General features: G+C 39.9%; 2 protein-coding genes across 3 annotated transcripts in view; one reads left to right on the top strand and one right to left on the bottom strand.

Moving 5' to 3' along the window:
- tram2 (translocation associated membrane protein 2) overlaps positions 1-13,169 on the top strand; it is a 27,139-nt gene extending 13,970 nt beyond the window's left edge. Inside the window, exons 3-11 of the mRNA XM_061243294.1 lie at positions 210-319; positions 3,284-3,400; positions 4,567-4,625; positions 4,984-5,068; positions 5,319-5,389; positions 6,719-6,823; positions 7,453-7,596; positions 10,158-10,315; positions 10,402-13,169. Of these exons, the coding sequence (XP_061099278.1) occupies positions 210-319; positions 3,284-3,400; positions 4,567-4,625; positions 4,984-5,068; positions 5,319-5,389; positions 6,719-6,823; positions 7,453-7,596; positions 10,158-10,315; positions 10,402-10,475 (923 nt within the window). The 3' untranslated portion in view covers positions 10,476-13,169. The remainder of the gene's footprint in view (positions 1-209; positions 320-3,283; positions 3,401-4,566; positions 4,626-4,983; positions 5,069-5,318; positions 5,390-6,718; positions 6,824-7,452; positions 7,597-10,157; positions 10,316-10,401) is intronic.
- Positions 12,458-20,055, bottom strand: part of efhc1 (EF-hand domain (C-terminal) containing 1) — a 26,596-nt gene continuing 18,998 nt past the window's right edge. For both annotated transcript variants that reach the window (XM_061243292.1, XM_061243293.1), the window contains 3 exons: positions 18,585-18,798; positions 16,787-16,930; positions 12,458-13,013 (listed from right to left, as the gene is read on the bottom strand). In XM_061243292.1, coding sequence (XP_061099276.1) covers positions 12,979-13,013; positions 16,787-16,930; positions 18,585-18,798 — 393 coding nt within the window. In that variant the 3' untranslated portion in view covers positions 12,458-12,978. The remainder of the gene's footprint in view (positions 13,014-16,786; positions 16,931-18,584; positions 18,799-20,055) is intronic.

The raw sequence follows: 20,055 nt of genomic DNA, 5'->3' as shown, positions 1-20,055 counted from the left end.
TATTTATTGTAACTAAAGTCTATGGTATTCTTTTCCTCAATTATAAATGCTCAGAGCCATTTCTTTGAAGCTACCCGCCACAGCCCTATCTGAAAGCTGTGCAGATTTCTTCAGAACATGGACTGAAAAAGGAAGAGAACTGAACAGTGCCTAGCTTCCTCTGAGTTGTTGCTGACCTACTACTCTTTCCTTTTGCTTGCTGTCTGTAGAAGGGGACGTGTCCTTATATAACTATGGATGGAGGGACTGTGTCACCATCCTCTTCTATTTCTTCATCATCATCATCATCCATGCTGTGGTACAGGAGTATGTGCTAGATGTGAGTATGTGATCCTTTAGCAGTATGGGTCGTGTTGGCATTGACATGTAATAATGGTAACATGCTCTTGGATGGCTTGAAGAAAATCTGTTTTTACTTGGCAGTAACATACATGGAGTTGTCTAATTTGCATATGTTAATTCACCTTGTCACAATAGGTATTCATAATATATTTGTAAGCTTGTCGCATTGTTTTATTGATTATTAGTATTATTGTCTTGGTTACCTGTGGGTGTTGATACCAATAAGTGGTTGTATTTTTGAATATTTGCATTAACCGATTTATTGCATTGCTTTTCATCTCATTGCATGATAAAAAATATGAAAAAACATGAACGTTGCACTTGACTTCTCACAAAGCAGGAAATCAGTTGGACCTGGTCACGAGAAACTCTGCAACCAACCTGACAATCGCCACCCATGCAGAGCTCCAATCACAATCTCTCCTAACTTTCCACTTAACCCCTTGTCCCTCTTCCTACTCCTGTCATTGATCTTTGCAACCTTCAAAATTTCTCTCCACCTTCCTCATCCTCCTCTGTTGTCGCTACATCACTTTCCTCTGGAATATTTTTATGAACTCTCCACCAATACTGCTGTAGCCACACTTCTGTCTGTCCCATTGTCAGAAGACCTGCAAGGCTGTCCTCTTGTAGCACCTGGCTAACTGATACCATCCTTTCTAAAAGGACAACGTTGTAGCAGAAAGATGGCATACAACCAGAAATCCTGCTGACCTGTCAATTTACACTCTCTGCATTTTCATCCTCTGTCACCACTATTGTCTATAGCAGGGGTGCACAACAAGGGCTGATCCCTTTCAGGATTTTGTCAACTTCTGGTCTTATTTATTTAATTGACTCACTCATACACGTCAGATAATATATGATTATCGGCTACAGCTGCGGACTGCTAGTGTATCCTCATGATTTTATTGTGGTCAAGTACAGGCTTGAACCAGTGTAATTTATAGAGCTGTCAGCAAATTAAAAACAAGGCAATTGGTTGGAACAATACCAGTATGCAGACAATGCAGAGTTGTGCACCCCTGGTCTATAGTGTTGTGAAAGTGATTTGCTCTATTATTGAGTATTTGTCACTGAACGGTTTCAGATCTTTCCATGTTACACAAAGGGAACGTGAGTTCACAAAACCCATTAAAATAAGTATTGAATTTATTTATCCAACACCCATATCATCCCTGTGAACAATTTCCCCCCTTAAACACAAAACGCTTGTTTGATATTGGTCTTTGACATGGCTGTTGAGGAATCTTTACCCATTCTTTGTTGCAAAATTTGCTTTCATTCAGACAAATTGTTTTTGTACATGAATTGCTCAATTCAGGTCCTGCCACTGTAACTCTATTGGGTTCAAGTCAGGACTTTGACTAGGTATTCAGAGTCTTGGCATCTTAGCCTGCCTACCGGATATTTAAAGTTTGATGTCAAATTATCAGCACCATTTGGCTCAATTCTGTACTTGATAGCTCCACCGTGTCACCCTCTTCTGTCATAAATCCTGTGCTACTCGATGACTAACTGTCCCTCTGACAACATCCTGGCCTCTAATTGAATGTCCAGATTCATCCTGTGCAACATCTGGAGAATCTGCCCCTCTCCACCTACTCAACCCAACTGTTAGTCTAGTCACCAATAGTCTCCTGCCTGACTGCTCCAACTCCCTTTTTGCTGGTGTCCTTGCCTCTGCCATCATGGTTTGCAGTTAAGAGTAGCAGATTATTTGCATGAAGGAATTTAATAAATATATGTGTATATCAGGTTGCATCAAATTTAAAGCCTTGGTCCAAAAGAGATAGCGATGTATCTCCAGAAGATGATTAGGCTCGAAGCGCCTACCAGACCCCTCCGTTCTGCTACCTCTGGGCATCAGGCCATATCACCCCCAATGTGAACCCACGATTCTGCAATGGGTTTCCCACTGCAGTCAGAATGACACAAACCCTGCCCGTCTTCTGATGCAGACTGAAGACTTGTCTCTTCAGATTGCTACCCTAACCCCATCTAGATAACCATCCATTTTCTGCCTTTGAGTTTCTCTCCTCTACAACAAGATGTCAGGCGACTCCTTGGTTTCACACTGCAGTCCACAAGTTGAGTTTTAACGGACATGAGTTAAGGAGGGTGCTTCATGTGCAACTCGTACAGGCACTGCCAGAATTACCAACAGTGGTAAGCAGTGAGATATGCTGAAGGACAGAATCCCTCCATGGACCGTGCTGTGTCCAATTATGCATCACACTGCAGGGCTGCAAGCTACAGTCGATTATTCAATGTATGACAATCAGACCAATCCTCTCACTGAATTGAAGTCCCTCAGACCAGGTCTCTTGACACTGTGGAAGCCTGGGTTATACTTTCCACATGGATGGACGCGTGGGATTTCAATGATGACAAATCACAACAAACATTTGGAGCATTTACACATGTGCAGTTGTCTCCATAACATTAATTTAATTTAAACTCAGAGGCACATTGAGGTGCCCTCTTTATATGTGTGCTGAAGCTACACATGTACACAGCAAACCAATATTATCCCAGACTGACTGTTGGGCACATCCACGTAGTTAGAAAATGTTGGCTGTATGTGGAATGGCGTGAGACGGCCGTGTTGACCCTCATGCAGGGGCGTGTCTATGGATGTGACGTCATTTTCACCGTGAGGACCCTCGTGGATGCATCAATTATAAATCAAGCTTTATGTGTATTTATGGAGATGGTGAAAACTATATTTCAAATGTACATTTACATACTGATGCCAATGAGAACAATGCTAAAAGATCCATCAGGCTCCAATGCTTTTGTTTTTAGAGTCTAGTGCTTTCAATGTCTTCAGAATGTTGTAATGCCAAGACAGTCAGAAAATGTCCCCATGGTTGTCCAGCTATCCTGTGCAGGACCTGTTATTTGTATGTTCACACCCTCTTTGTGTCGTTATGTTCAGAAAATAAACCGGAGACTCCATCTATCAAAGAGCAAGAACACCAAGTTCAACGAATCTGGGCAGCTGTGTGTGTTCTATCTGGTGTCCTCCATGTGGAGTCTCTATCTCCTCCTCTCGGTGAGATGGCTCAACCCATCTTAATAAGGAATCCAATCAATCATGTCTCATTTCATACAAGTTGCATTCAAGTGTCCTTGATGAAGCATTGAATGGTTGAATATGTATGCTAAATCTTAGAATTAAGTATAATTGTTAGCTTTCATATTATATTTATTTGTCTGTGTCTGTGTCTGTGTCTGTGTGTGTCTGTGTGTGTGTGTCTGTCTGTGTCTGTCTGTGTCTGTGTGAGATATATATGTCGTATGCAAAGGTTTGGGCACCCCTGGTCAAAAAGCCTTTTATAATTAATTTATTGGTAGTCAGAAGCAAACATGCTACAAAGTTAAACATGACACATTTTCTGCCAGATTACTTTTTATTTATTTAATTAAATTTTATTCAAAATAATGAAAAATACCTGAAAAAAAAAAAAAAAAAGATTTTTGTGAATTTTGTCAGTTAGTACTTTGTAACTCCTCCGAACTCCTAACTATAACAGCTTGCAAATACTTCCTGTAGCCTTTCCTGAATCTTTCAATTCTCGCTTTTGGGATTTCTCACCAGATCTCAGGCTATTCTATCTGAACGTTTTCTTAGTCTTCCAGACCTTGCCTTGACTTCAACTGTTCCATTTATCTTCCATTTTCTATTAATGTTTCTGACAGTGGAAATAGGCAGTTTGAAATGTTGAGTTTTGTAGCCTTCTCCTTCTTGGAAATGAACCATCTTCATTCTGACATCCTTGGACAGCTGTTTAGAGGAACCCATGGTTATTAACACCAGACAGAACAGCCTCTGCAGTTGGATACTGTAGAAGGCATGGAGTTTCTTCAGAATAAAAACTTCAGCCCTGGAATTATATTCACCTGACTCATTCAAGACCTAAGAGTAAATCAGCTGGGTCTGGGCATTAGTAATCATCTTTTTAAAAAGTAACAAAGAATAATCCAAATGGGTTTCCATAATTTTAAAATTGCTTGCTTTAAAATTGGCAAAGGTTTAAATAACGATTTTTGACCAGGGGTGTCTAAATCTTTGCATATGACTGTATATAGATATATAGATAGATACATAGATGGATAGGATAAATGGATAGATATGAACTGAGTAGCAGGACCACCCCTTATTGTTTATGGCAGTCTCTTAATTCTCTTTCTTGTTTCCCACTGCTGCTTTACATTCAGGAAGGATATCTTCTAAATCTCAGCAGCCTATGGGAGAATTACCCTCACATTCATCTTAGGTGAGGTTGTATGCATCTTTTCTGCCATTCTGAAAAATAACCATATCCAGTATTCGTTTCTCATTCAAAATTAACTGAAGTTGGCAAAATAAATTAAGGCCTGTGGAAGAGCATTGCTTGTGTAAATTTGTTTCTCAGAGTTGAGGACAAGATGCATTTGCTCTGAATGCATTGTATGAATCAGTTTTTGTAATTGCTTTATTCATTCGGGAGGTAACAAGTAGAGTCTGGAACTGGATTGGGTCTTTTTGAAGGGTCCTTGCTGTGGTAGGACTGTAGTGGATGGGATTCCTTCTACATGGTTAGTTGGATATTTCACCCTGTTTAACCAGTTGAACATATGTTTTTCTTATTCCAGGTTTCAGGTGAAGTTTTTCTACCTCTTCCAGCTGGCTTATTGGCTTCATGCCCTGCCTGAACTTTACTTCCAGAAAGTGAGGAAGGTGAGTGAGGAGAGGAGAGCCAGAGTGCCACACAGTAACATATTCTGACTCTATAAACTAAGTTGAACCAATATTTTCTCTAATGAAAGCCATTTCTATGTCTAAAGTAAATTTTTTGTGTGTGGTGTGCAGTCAGTGCAGTTTTTGCATGCACACAAAGCTATTTGTTTTGTGAACATTTTTGTAAACGGGGTTGCTTTTGATTTGTTCCATTTGAAAAGGAGCAGCATTCATATCTTGTCCATTTCAGGAAGAGATCCCTCGTCAACTGAAGTACATCAGTCTGTACCTGCTCCACATTACAGTGGCCTATCTGTTAAAGTAAGCACATGGGGCAAAGTTACTATTCCACAGTCATTAAAGTGAAATATCACGCTGTCCTTCAGAAATGTTTATTTTGAATTCAATTTTTTACAGTAAAATAAAAGCAATTTACTGCCAACTGGCTAGCTGTATACAATTTATAAACAAGTCTAGCAATGTCTGCATACTAAGGTTACTACTAAACTGGCTCTGCCTTGCCCATTAATACTGTTGCCCAAGGGCACAAGCTATTTTGACTGATCCGAGACAAACATAATAGTTTGTTTTTAAGCCTGCTTGATTTTGTGGAGCTTCCTTCCTATAGTCATTGACAATTTAGTTTTGTATGTTTCTTCTTATAAATAGCTGAAAATGGGAAATGTAAATCTGATTTACCTGGGGGAACGTTAGTGGAGCCTCGCATTGTGTTTTACAGATCGGAATCCTAATTCGTAGCTAATGATCAGTGTTCTTGCTCTCATGGGGAAAAAGATTAAATAATACAGGTGCCCTGATCATGTCTAATATGCATAGCTTTAGGCACGGGGATGATGTATGATTGAGACTGATTTCAAACATGTAATTTCATCTAAATTTATGCAAGTCAAAGAGGAAAATTGAAACTTAACCGGTGTAAATCTTGAAACAGTTAAAATGTATATGCATTACTGAGCACTGCTTATGCCAACAATATTGTATAATTGTGCTCAACCAGCGGAAGACTGGTGGATAGCCTACATGTTTAGTGGTTATAGCTCCAATCGTCTAAAAAAAATTTTTTTCTAGTAAATCCTGCACATGTATTAAAAAAAATGCATGATACCTCTTGTTAATAAGACTGCTTTCAAGTTGCTGTAAGGTGTATTTCTTCACTTTGAAGGAGGTAGGCTACTGACTCCTATAGGCTTTGAGTCTTCATGCTAAGCGAACATGTTATGCTAACATGGAAACTGAGCCAGTGAATGCATAAAAAAGTGAAAATGATATCAAACATGTCGTCTAAGTCTGTGTAAAAGGTGTATTTCCCAAATGTTGGTGTATTACTTTAATGGAACACTGCCGGCACCACAGAATGCATTTGTTCTAAACTGTGTAGTAGGCGGAGCCAGGCTGACATGGTCAGAGCAATTACTCTTTAAGCGTTTATTAAATGTATGTGATTTTATAAGCAGTTTATCTGAATATACAGGACGTTGTGAATACATACATTTCCTTAGTTTGTTACATTCCTGCAACTTTCTGCTCCTTTATATTCTGCCACTTTTTCCTCACACTTCTGTGTTGCTCTCACTTTCCCTCATTCGAGTTCCCTCACTCACATTTACCCTCTTGCTTTGCCTCCTGCAGTTTGACTCGAGTTGGGCTGGTGCTGCTCTTCCTGCAGTACGTGTCTGAGCTGGGCTTCCATGTCTCCCGCCTCTTCTACTTTACTGATGAGAGCCACCACAAGCTGTGAGTAACTGAGGCCATGGCCATTTCAGATCCAGGTCTCTACTCAGCCCTATTGTGTGCTCGGGAATTAGATTAAATTACATTTTAATGTAATGATTGTGATGGAACAGTTGACATCACTTTAATTTGAAAATAGTGCATATCTTCTATGAAGGTAGTTATTATTTTCGCCTATGTACCCATTTTTAGCCCAGAGGGACTGAAATCCGAGTGCAGTCCATTTTTATTGTTTCTTATCTTTCCCCCCCTCAGACCTAAACAACTCTTGGGCAACCACTATTTGTTCTTAATAGTAACATTCTCTTATCAGCTGTAAAACTGCGAAAGCTGTAGGTGTGTACCCAAGTATATACGCTCTGACTCTGGTTTGATCCTCTGGTTTGGACATTTAGGGCTGGTTTCAGAGATTAAGTTTAGTCCTGGACTAAATTCCAAGACTAAATTCAATTTGGAGATTTTCCATTTAAAATGGAATTTAGTCTTGGCCTAGGCTTAATCTTTGTCTGCCCTTAGAGTAAAAAAAAATCATTCATGATTATACAGGAAAACTTTCATCTGATGTCTGTATGGTGATGACACAGTGGAGCAGTTCGCCGCCCTGATGCGTGTAACTGCACTTGTGTCTATAGGTTTGACGTTTGGGCAGTGGGCTTTGTGTTCACACGCATGGGGAGTCTCACATTGCTGTTTCTGGCTGTGGGATTTGGGTTGGCTCGAGTGGAGAGCCATGGTCTGGATTGGGAGGCAGGGAACTTCAACACTCTTCTCATCAGGTGAGGCTTAAGTTATCCCCAATGTCCATACACGTAAATATGCATACATAGACTCTAAACTTTTGAACGGTAGTGTATTTCTGCTTTTTCCAATTTTATATTTTGTTGTGTGTGGGGCGACTTTTGCTCAGGCGGTAAGAGCAGTCGTCTGGCAGTTGGAGGGTTGCCGGTTCAATCCCCTCCTGGGTGTGTCGAAGTGTCCCTGAGCGAGACACCTTACCCCCAATTGCTCCTGAGGAGCTGGTTGGTGCCTTGCATGGCAGCCAATCACCATTGTGAGTGTGTGTATGAATGGGTGAATGAGATGCATCAATTGTACAGCACTTTGGATGAAGGCACTATATAAATGCCAACCATTTACCATTTTATGTTCTGTGACTCAGCTTTTATTAAAGGATATTTTTATACATTTTCATTTCACCATGTAGTAATTTCAGCACTTCCCATTTCAGTGTTTAAGACAAATCAACAGAATGTCAATTAAGAGTCATGTTTTGTATTTGGTTGCATATCATTTGCATGCCATGACTTCCTGATGTCTGTGACCTATCAACATCATCAGAGTCTGGATATCTTATTTTCAGGTTGTCCTACAAGCAATGCTAAAGCACTTTGTATTTGAATGGATCTCTATGGGAATTGGGGGGTAGGGAATAGATTCAGCTGTAAATTATGCTGATACTGCATGGAACACATTTGTTGGCTGAATTGGTCATCAAGGGTCCAAGGTTTGAAATGAGCCTCAAACCACTGTGCTGCTGCCAGATATGTAGTAGATACTACAAAAATAGTTTCTTCTGAATGTTTTTTTTCCATTGATTTCAACAGGACAATTTTTCCGTAGAAACAATTCTTGTATCTACTGCATATCTGGCAGCAGCATGATCATTTGAGGCTCATTTGATACATTGGACCCTTGATGACTTGAAGCCATTTAGCCAACAAATGTGTTCCATACGGTATCAAGATCATTTACAGCTGAATAAAGTCCAGCCCCCCAATTCCCATTGAGATCCATTTAAATGCACAGAGTTTTAGTATCGCTTGTAGGACAACCTGAAAATAAGATATCCAGACTCTGATGATGTTGATAGGTCACAGACATCAGGAAGTCATGGCATGCAAAGGATATGCAACCAAATACAAAACATGACTCTTAATTGACATTCTGTTGATTTGTCTTAAACACTGAAATGGGAAGTGCTGAAATTACTACATGGTGAAATGAAAATGTAAATATGTAATATGTAAAATATGCTGATCAACAAGTCTCGTGTTTATGTAGGATGAGAAACACCCCACCGCCTGACAATAGGTGTTGATATAGGTGTCTTAAATGGGAATGTGTCTGACTTGCTATTCATTAGCAAACTGAACCACAGAGGAGGGGAAATAAAAAGTTTGTATTGGTAAGCCTGCATTGGTCTTTGAGTCGTTGAGGTTCATCATCACAGCGGTATCATCATTTCATATAAAAGTTATCACCACTTCTGCAACGTGATGTTGAGTGAAACTGAATGATTATGATCAAGTAGATTGACTAGCTAGACTAAACAGACTATCTACTTTTCATGGTTAATGGATCATAATGAGGTTGACGTGGGATTTAATAAGATCAATTAATCTTATTTTTACATTCGCTTGTGGTCATTCTTGACTAGGACGCATCACTGAATGCCAACCCCCCCCCCCCCCCCCCCCCCCCCCCCAAATGACACAGCCACCTTCTGCATCTTTTAAAATTGTGCAGTTGGTGGAGACTGGGCTAAAGCTGAGGTTTCATTACCCTTCTACAACTTCACCAGTCTTTAATTTTATCAGTTCAATAATGGCTTTACCTCTTTATGTATTGGTTTGTTATGTAACACAACAAGCATAACATAAACATCCAGCATATCGAGGTTGGAAACAACTGGGATTTATACTCTTGTGCATGATCTGAAACCTCACTTTGTCCCATCCACCGACTGTAAACCCACAGCTAAAAACTTTCTGGTTTCCAGATTACCCACTGCAACAAGAAAAATGCCCTGTTTTTCCTTTTCAATTTGCGTTGAGAAATGGAAAAATAAAAGAAAATAACCAGTGTAACAGAAATTAAATAACAAATGGGGACCTATCATATAGTCAAATCTGTCTGTAAATCGATGTCAAAACATGTCACCAATGTTTTTAGTTAGCTGGTTAAGAGCTTTTTGGGGGTTTTTTTTTAACGATTTCGGAAATCTATGTGGTTCACACTATTCATATTGTTGGTTAGCTACTGTGCTACCGTGTTTGAATTCACAATTTCACTGAAATCAAGATATTTCTACCCTTTTATTGGAATGGTAGGCCTAGGCATATTAAGTCCAACATGCTGGCAAGGGTGGGCTCACAACAGCTGTGGAGTAGAGTGCTCACATCTGCTGGGGGTTGTGTGAAAAGCAAACCCTAAACCACTATGGATTATTGGCAATCATGCTACGAATGACTGCTCCACCTGTCAGAGGCCGAAATGCAATGCTACAGCCCCAACCTCGCAAGCATTTTTGAAGTGCCTGCTCTGTCGCCTCTTGCAGGATGGCCGTGCTCCTGATGGTGTGCCTGACGCAGGCCTGGCTGCTATGGAAGCTGATTCGCTTCCAGCTGCGACGCTGGCGCCAGTTCAGGCAGGAGCAGGCTGCCCGCAAGAGAGCAGCAGCTAAGCAGCCACCCCGCACCACCAAGAGGGACAGTGGTGAGTCCTGCCCCCAAATCTCCCAAAGCCTCAAACCCTCCTGCCACAAGAAATTTACCTTTCTATCCTGTCCTTCCCTTCACTAGGTGGGCACGAGAACGGCGCGATCAAAGCGGAAAATGGTGCCTCACCACGACCCAAGAAGATCAAAGCTCCTTAACCCTGCCCTCTGATCTCACCGGTATAGAACAGGAACCCAGCAGGTTATTGTTTGTGCCTTCTGAAGCCGATGCCCCGTGGTGATGCCTCCAGTGCCCAGGTCATGGGAACCAGGGCATTGCATTTGGGAGTGACAGCCTATGTCCTTGAACCCTGACTAATATAACTCAGTATTTTTTCTTTCTTTTTTATTTTTATTTTTATTTTATTCGCACTGTCTGCCCCCTAAATCTCCTACAGTGTTTTCAGGATGGTTAAGCTTTTCAACTGGGGGGAACATGGAACATACTGGGGGCCTTGCTCCTGTGTTATGTGCTGCATGCACACATCCCCCCTCCCTGCCCTCACAAATCTCCCCTGCTTCACCTCTCAACATCAGCTCTAGCATATTGAAGTGGCTTTGCTTTCTTGACCTGGTATTACTGGGGAAGGAGAACTGAGTGCAGCTGCTGCTGGGATTGTCAGCAGCCCCTAAAGCCACACCCTGCAGTTCACATACGAACTGCTGCAATCTCATACGGGACAACATACAGAAAAGCAGGTATCAACAAGCAGAACTTGTTGTCACAGCAGAGTGGATAGTGTGGTCCGTCCAGATCCATGCAGACTTCATCAACATTCCAGCGCAGCTCCTTCACACCGTGCTCTTCCAGTTGTGAACTGGGCTCAGGCTGCATACCACCTCAGTCAGGGATATGGGACACTATCTCAAGGTTCAATCTCACTTGGAACCATTGGTGTAAAACTTGCTTTGGAAATGTGTAAAATTGCACATGCTTCATTTGTCATTTTCAGAATGCTTAGCTTCAGAAAAGAATAATCTTTTTGGAGACTAGTAATACATGGATTGCTTCTGCTTCTAAATTCATGAAATGAGCAAAAATCATAATGGAATCTAACATGAGAGCCTAATATAATTTATCAAGTATTTACTTGTAGCAGTTCAATGCCAAGCTATTGACAGTGACATAAAACAAGTTGACTCTGAAAGATATATAAATGGCAGTTTTTTTCCCCTTTCCTAAAGATAAACTTTCTTATTTTATTAAGTAAAAAAAAGGGAAAAGGTAGAATATTTTCTGTTGTTTTCCTCAATTGTTTCACCAATTGTTTCATCATTGTATTAATTTTCATAAGCATGTTTCATATTATGTATGCCAGATGTTTTCCAACACTGTTCAGTTATAAAAAAAAAAAAAAGTATATAAAATAATATTCTCAAATACATTGCCAAGAAATGCTTACTCTATAAATGATAGTTACAGGAATATGCCAGGTTAGATATGGATAAGGTTTTTAGGTTGGATCAAGTCTTTTGTTCCCATACCCATACAGAACAAAAGACTTGATCACATAATGAACATCCTAAAACATTGGTAGATTAACCACGTACAGCTTTCACCAGGTAGTTTCTAGCAAAGCTCTCTTGCTGTCCATAATCTGTGTATCAGGAAGGAAGTACTGTACTGTCAGACTACAGAATGAATTGTATAAGCCTGCGCAGATCAGGGACCAGACTAAATGTAGATGCATGTGCAACAGCGAATCTAGGGCAACTCTATTAGTGATTGAATTGCCCTTTCATTTAGGTGACTTTCAATTTCCACTTAACATCAAGATACAAATTGAGCTGTATAGGAAAACATTAAAACTGACTGATTGTTGACGTGTTCATGATGGGAGTATTCAGCTCAAAGTTACAAATTGAATCAGCTGCAGCTCAAATGTGTACCTGCCCACTGAAGGACAGGCCAGAAAATGTCACTGTCGCTGATGGTAGCACAGAAGACAGATACATGAGCACCAGTGTCTACGCAATGATGTAACACATGTAAATATGCCTGCCTGCCTTGGGAGAAGAAGTTTTTCAGAGATTATCTTTATTTGGGGGATTATTTGTTTGAGTTTGTCAACCGATGTATGAAATATTTTTTTTATAAAAGGCTACACATTGTAATCTTATTACAGTGCATTTTGCAGTTAAAGTTTTTTATTGAACAGTGTGAGTTCAGATCAGTGAAATGTGAGTCTGAGACATGTTGTAAAACTGTGAGACTAAGGACAAACTGCACAGCACTTAATTTAACCAGGGTGTTTGGTTAATCTGATTGTTTTGCATTGTCATTTTCTCCTGAGATTAGTTTTAAACACTTAAATGTATTTAATAATCATTTGTCATTGAGTTGGACAAGTGATTGTCTTAAGTCACAAATGCATTTGGATCTCATTTTTCAGATGATGGATCATAGATTCTACTCAATTACTCAATTTCTACATATCTAAACATCCCTCCGGACATTTGTGTTGTTCAGCAGTAGTCTGTTAAAAGAGCAACAGAAAGCTGAACTTTTCACCTCTTAATATAGCATTTATTTAAACTAAAAAATGACCATTTAAATCCCTTGGTTTCTGCACAGCTGTATTGCAGAAGTGGCAAACGATTTAAGTGGTTGTAAATGATCATGGTGGGCAGGCAGGGAGATCACAGCCAGGTGCAACTCTCATCACAAAGTATTTTCGTTGGTTTCCAGTGTTTCATCTGTTGGAGAATAAAAAAAATTATTTTAGTTTTTTTTTAAATGCTTGAACACTGGTGTTTTTCACTGCAAGACTAAAAGGAAAGTATGACTGAGGCCATGCTTGTCATTGACCTATTATGTAAAATGAAAAATTTTCCAAGGAAATAAAATGGGAATTTTTGGGAATTCATGGATGTTTTGCACATTGATTGGTTAATCCCTCTGACCCTTTTATTCTCTGTAAAATTTATTTGTAACATTGTTTGAATATATATTATTTCACTTTACGTATATTTTGCCTCTTTCCTTTGTTGTCGTATATACATTTGTTAGAATCTTATGTAAATTGGACACCAAAATGAGAATAAATTGCAACAACTTGGCATCTTCAGCTAATAAGTATTTATATAGTGTATATACATGAGCCAAAACATTATGATCACCTGCCTAATATGCTGCACCAAAACAGCTCTGATCCAACGAGGCATGGACTCTACTAGACCTCCCAAGGTGCCCTGTGGTATCTGGCACCAAGATGTTAGTAGCAGATACTTTAAGCAAATTGTGAGGTGGAGCCGCCATGGATCAGACTTGTTCCAGCATATCCCACAGATGCTTGATCGGAGTGAGATCTGAGAGATTTGGAGGCCAGGGCAACACCATGAATGTCATCTTCCTCAAACCGTTCGCGAACAATTTGTGCAGTGTGGCAGCATTATCCTGCTGAAAGATGCCAGGATAATGCTGGTACGGGGGGGTACCTGTTCTGAAATGATGTTTAGGTAGGTGGCGTGTCAAATTGACGTCTACATGAATGCCAGGGTTTCCCAGCAGAACATTGCCCAGAGCATCACACCCTCCACCAGCTTGCCTTCTTCCCACATCGTATCCTGGTCCCATCTCTTCCCCAGGTAAACAACAAACGCATACCTGGCCGGGCGCTTGTGAAGGTGGACAGGGGTTAGTATGGGCACTGACCAGTCTGCGGCTATGCCACCCCATATGCAGCAGGGTACGATACACTGTGTGTTGTGACATACAGGTGCATCTAAAAAAAATGGACTCGTGAACTTTATTTCTGTAATTTAATTCAAAAAGTTAAACTTTAATATATTCTAGATTCATTACAGCTTACAGCTCATGAAAATCCAGTATCTCACAATATTAGAATACTACATAAGACCAATCAAAAAGATTTGTAATACAGAAATGTCGACCTGAATGAATAAATGAACATACATTTCAGAAGGTCGACATTTCTGTATTATAAATCCTTTTTTTGATTGGTCATGTCATATTCTAATATTTTGAGATACTGGATTTTTGATGTTCAGGAGCTGGAACTTTTTGAATGAAATTATGGAAAAAATTGAACTTTTCCACGATATTCAAATTTTTTTAGATGCACCTGTATTCCTCCTGTAACCATCATTAAAATGTTCTGAGACTTGTACCGCAACCCTTCTCTCGGTTCAGACCAGACGGAATAGCCTTCACTGCCCTCGCACATCGATGGGCCTTGGGCGCCCAACACCCTATCGCTGGTCTGTGGTTTGTCCCACCTTGGATCACTGTTGGTAGGTACTAACCACTGCTGACCTGGAGCACTCCACAAGCCTTGCCATTTCAACCCAGTTGTCTGGCCATAACGATTTGACCCTTGACAAGTCGCGCAGGTCATTACGCCTGCCCATTTCTCCCGCATCCCAGCACAATGAGAACAAACTATTTGCTTGCTGTCTAATATATCCCAGGTGCCGTTGTTAAGAGATAATCGATGTTATTCACTTCATCTGTGAGTGGTTATAATGTTTTGGCTCATCTGTGTATATACACTCAATGAGCACTTTATTAGGTATTTATTAGACTTATCTTTTAGACTTCTACTACTGTAGCCTATCCACAGTGAGTTATGATGCATTGTGTGTTCAGAGATGCTCTTCTGCATACCACTGTTGTAATTTGTGGTTATTTGAGTTACTGTCACCTTCCTGTCAGCTTTGACCAGTCTGGCCATTCTCCTCTGATGTCTCATTAACAAGGCGTTTCTGTCTGCAGAACTGCTGCTCAGTGGATTTTTTTTGGTGTTTGTTTTGCACCATTCTTTGCAATAAAGATCAGCAGCTTCTGAGATACTTAAACCACCCTGTCTGCCACCAACAATCATTCCACGGTCAAAATCACACATATCACATTTTTTCCCCATTCTGATGGTTGATGTGAGCATTAAGCTCCTGACCGTATCTACATGATTGTATGCATTTGGCTGATTAGATAATCACATTCATAAATAGGTGTAATAAAGTAAAAATGTTCCTAATAAAGGACTCTATAGCAGTACAACATCAGTAACCTGATGAACCACTTTTATTAGTTGTAGTGATATTTCTGCATGGAAAATAATTTACTTGTAGATATAGTAGCGTAATAGAAAAACTACAGACCCAACTGTCATGACATGCACACTGCTTGATCTGAGTAATTGACTCATTCATTGAAAGGGGCATGTTCAAAATAATAGCAGTGTGGAGTTTAATTAGAGAATTCATTCATTCTGTGAAAAAACAGGTGTCATTAATTGTCCTTTATTAAGGAAGAAGGGAAGCAAATGTTTCACACATTGTTATAAAATATATTTCCTTTTGAATTGCTAAGTAAAATGGGCCGTTCCAAACATTGTTCAGAGGAACAATGTCATTTGATTAAAGCTTGATTGGAGAGGGGAAAACATATAAAGAAGATCAGCAAATTATAGGATGCTCAGCTAAAATGATCTCAAATACTTTAAAATGGCAACAAAAACCAAAAACACGCAGAAGAAAATGAGCAACTGCTGTTAAAACGGATCAAAAAATAGTCAGAATGGCTAAGATTCAGCCATTCATCAGCTCCAGAAAGATCAAAGATGATCTACAATTACCTGTAAGTGCTGTTACAGTCAGAAGATGTTTGATCGAAGCTAAGATGTCAGCAAGAAGTCCCCGTAAAGCTTTGAAAAGATGGCGTGCAGAATCGGTTAAAATTTGCCAAGGAACACATCGATTGGAAAAGAATAATGCAGACTTAATAAAATTTGTTAATGCTTTGATTTGGAATTGAATGTGTAATGTTATCACTACATTTGAAATATGGAACTAAAAGCTACTAAAAAAAATAGTTGCACTTTATTCACTTTTTTAACGCACTGCTATTTATTGGAACACAACTGTACATTACCTCTTTATTATGTAGACCTGTACGCCAGCTTGTTAATGCAAATAGTTAATCAGCCAACCATGTGGCAGCAACTAAATGCATAAAAGCATGCAGACATGCTCAAGAGGTTCAGCTGCTTTTCAGACGAAATGTCAGAATGGGAAAGAAATGTGATTTACGTGACTTTGACTATGGAATGATTGTTGGTGCCAGACAGGGTGGTTTGAGTATCTCAGCAACTGCTGATCTCCTGGGATTTTCATACACAACAGTCTCTAGCGATTACAGAGAATGGTGCAAAAAACAGCAGTTCTGTGGGCAAAAACACGTTGTTAATGAAAGAGGTCAGAGGAGAAGAGCCAGACAGGAAGATGACAGTAACACAAATAACCACACATTACAACAGCGGTATGCAGAAGAGCATCTCTGAACACACAACGTGTCAAACCTCTTAAGTGGATAGGCTACAGCAGCAGTAGACCGCTAAGTCTAAAAAATAAGTCTAATAGATGCCTACTAAAGTGCTCGCTGAGTGTATAACTAGGAAAGCTGGAGTAGGTTTACCCGTGGTTCAGGCCTGAGATGGGGAAAGGCTTACCTGTTGTTTGGGTCTTATTAGGGTCTGGATACAGGCGCTGGCGCAGGGAGTTGATGGTTTCAGATGGGATCTGATCAGCAATGCTCTCAAGGTAATTCAGCACATAGAGATCAGCATCCAACAGGACAAAACGGCGTCCAAACACTGATTGGGAGACAGGTTTAAAGGTATAGATGGCTGCAGTACAGGCAGAGCATCGGTAGGGAAGATATTCAGCATACAGTATGTCTATGTGTCGCATAGACACTTCATGCAGGCATCGAATGCAAAGGACTTGCAACCAAGTACTAAGTTTGATGCAATACAACTCCTGCCAAACATCTTAACAAGAATATTGCTCGTTGGAACTGCTGGATTCAGAAAATAAACGTATTATACTTAATCCTGGCTTCCCCTAAGCACAAAACGTACATGGATATTTTATTTGTAATGGCAAAGCTATTTCTGGCATAATGTGGATTAAGGTAAATAATCTCTATTTGCATGAAAAGCACCTAATAAAGAAAAATTAATTCAAAATTCTTGGATTGCAATTGTGGTGGGAATGAAAACCGGCATACAAAGGGGTACTCCAGGACCGAGTTTGAGAACCACTGATGTACTCTTACCCTTAAAGATAAACTCTTACATCATGCTTTGGGTGGGGCCAGAGCGGAATGCAGAAATCTTTTTTTTTAAATTAGAGAGCAGCAAAAGTTGCTTTTCTACCATTTTTTTCCTGCCAAATGATATTATTTCTGAAATGTTGAAATAATGGCATTGATTAAACTTTTCATTGATTTAAACTTAATTTAGGCATGATTTTTGGTACATCACAAGTAAAATTAAGAAAATAAGTCAGGGATGATACCCTATGAATGAGTCAGTTATATGGAAACAATTGCTCGACAGGCTGGTGCTATGGCCCAACGCAAAGTGGAGGGCCGTTTACCACCCTGAAGGGCAGTTATTTCCATATAACTTACTCATTCATAGAGTATTATCCTGCTTATACCATGGCTAACTTGCCAAAGTAATGTAGCTATGGACAATTTATTTATAGTTTAGAAACAATTTATTAATTGAAAAGCAATGGGAACAGGAGAAAAAATAGTTCCTGTTGCTGAGAAAAAAATCTTAACGCAGCTTAAAATTGCCTGCTGCAACTAAAAGCCATCTGCTTCATCTCTGAAGAAAGGTTCACAAGCTTACCATCGCCGAAAGGAAATAAATGTTAGGCTATTAACTAATGTTAGCTCGCAAAATAATAGCAAGAAATTTGACGCTGTATTCCAGACTTCAGTGCAATGCAACTGAACTGAATTTTTTTAAATATTTTTTTTAACTGAAGCATAGAAAGTCCTCAATATTTTGTTGAGTTACAGCACAGCTGTCAAAATCAGCTGCGGTATCTTGTTTTTGCAGCCAGTCTCACAAAACAATGTATTACATTATTACTTCACACTATATGTAGTTTACAGAGAATCTTGTGGCACGTGTCTAAGTATATTCCTCAACGCTTGCAGCGCTCATAAGAGTGACTTAGAGTAAACATTTCATAATTTTCTCTTCACTCACTCCTTTGTTGTAAGTTAGGTTTTTATTACTACATAAGTTAAAACGCTTGGTTATATTATGTTTGAAACATCACCCATGGTTATCTTTCCGACAATGCAAAGTGTAACCTAACTCAATGCAAAGTAGCCCACAGTATAACATATTTTTGTCTCCAGGTTGGCTATAATCAGGCTACTTGCATGAATTTGAAATGCACTGCATGGTAGTGTTTGTTGTCCACATTTATATTTGTTGGATATACCTTCCACAGTGGTCCCAATGGCAAAGTCCGCTGGGCTGTAGTACTGGGGGTTTTCTGGAGTGCTGCCTGGTTTGTGGACCTGGGTCTTCTCTAGAAACTTCCCTCCTATGATCCCAGAATTTCGCATGTTTGTCTCAAAGATGCTGATTGTGTCATTGGACAAGAAGTAGGACAGGATGAAGCGGCGGCCATTGTCATCAGGATTTAGGGAGTCCTGTAAAGGAAACAAACAATGTTGTTTGCAACAAGATGCTCCTCATAACTCAGGGGTGGTCAATCCTGATCCTGGGAGTAGTCATGGGGGTCCTTTGTTGCTTATGCTCATTGTGAAAACCGAAACCTGCAAAAAAGTGTGCATGAAGTACACAACATCATAATAACACTGTTTTGGAGGCTCTCAGAAAATTACCATTGAGCCAAAAAGAAAGAAGAAAAAAAGAAAAAGAAAAATTGACAATAGTCTACTTGTCCAACTCCATAAATGGCAGACAATTCGACATCCAAAATGAAGAGCAGAGACTAATACCAGGGAGGTAGACCTTGAAGCATTTTGTTATGATTTTTACCATTGTTAGAACTTCAGCCATGATTTTTCATATACTGCAGTTACTGTAAGTTCACTGAGCGAGTACAATTTGAACTCATTAACAATGTTAATAAATTGCAGACACATGTGCACAGTGTATTCAAAAAGGTTAGGATACTTCATCACGTTGTGGACAAGGAAGACATGGGAAGGTGACATTTACTGATGAAATGCTCTTCAATGTAGGATTGTATGATATACAGTGCATCCGGAAAGTATTCACAGCGCTTCACTTTTCCCACATTTTGTTATGTTACAGCCTTATTCCAAAATGGAATAAATTCATTTTTTTCCTCAAAATTCTACACACAACACCCCATAATGACAACATGAAATAGGTTTATTTGAAATTTTTGCTAATTTATTAAAAATAAAAAACTAAGAAATCACATGTACATAAGTATTCACAGCCTTTGCTCAATACTTTGTTGATGCACATTTGGCAGCAGTTACAGCCTCAAGTCTTTTGAATATGATGCCACAAGCTTGGCACACCTATCTTTGGGCAGTTTCACCCATTCCTCTTTACAGCACCTCTCAAGCTCCATCAGGTTGGATGGGGAGCGTCGGTGCACAGCCATTTTCAGATCTCTCCAGAGATGTTCAATCGGATTCAAGTCTGGGCTCTGGCTGGGCCACTCAAGGACATTCACAGAGTTGTCCTGAAGCCACTCCTTTAATAGCTTGGCTGTGTGCTTAGGGTCGTTGTCCTGCTGAGAGATGAACCGTCGCCCCAGTCTGAGGTCAAGAGCGCTCTGGACCAGGTTTTCATCCAGGATGTCTCTGTACATTGCTGCATTCATCTTTCCCTCAATCCTGACTAGTCTCCCAGTTCCTGCCGCTGAAAAACATCCCCACAGCATGATGCTGCCACCACCATGCTTC

The sequence above is a fragment of the Conger conger genome, chromosome 5, assembly GCF_963514075.1.
Source record: "Conger conger chromosome 5, fConCon1.1, whole genome shotgun sequence".
NCBI lineage: Eukaryota > Metazoa > Chordata > Actinopteri > Anguilliformes > Congridae > Conger > Conger conger.
This window is presented reverse-complemented; position numbering and strand designations above follow the sequence as displayed.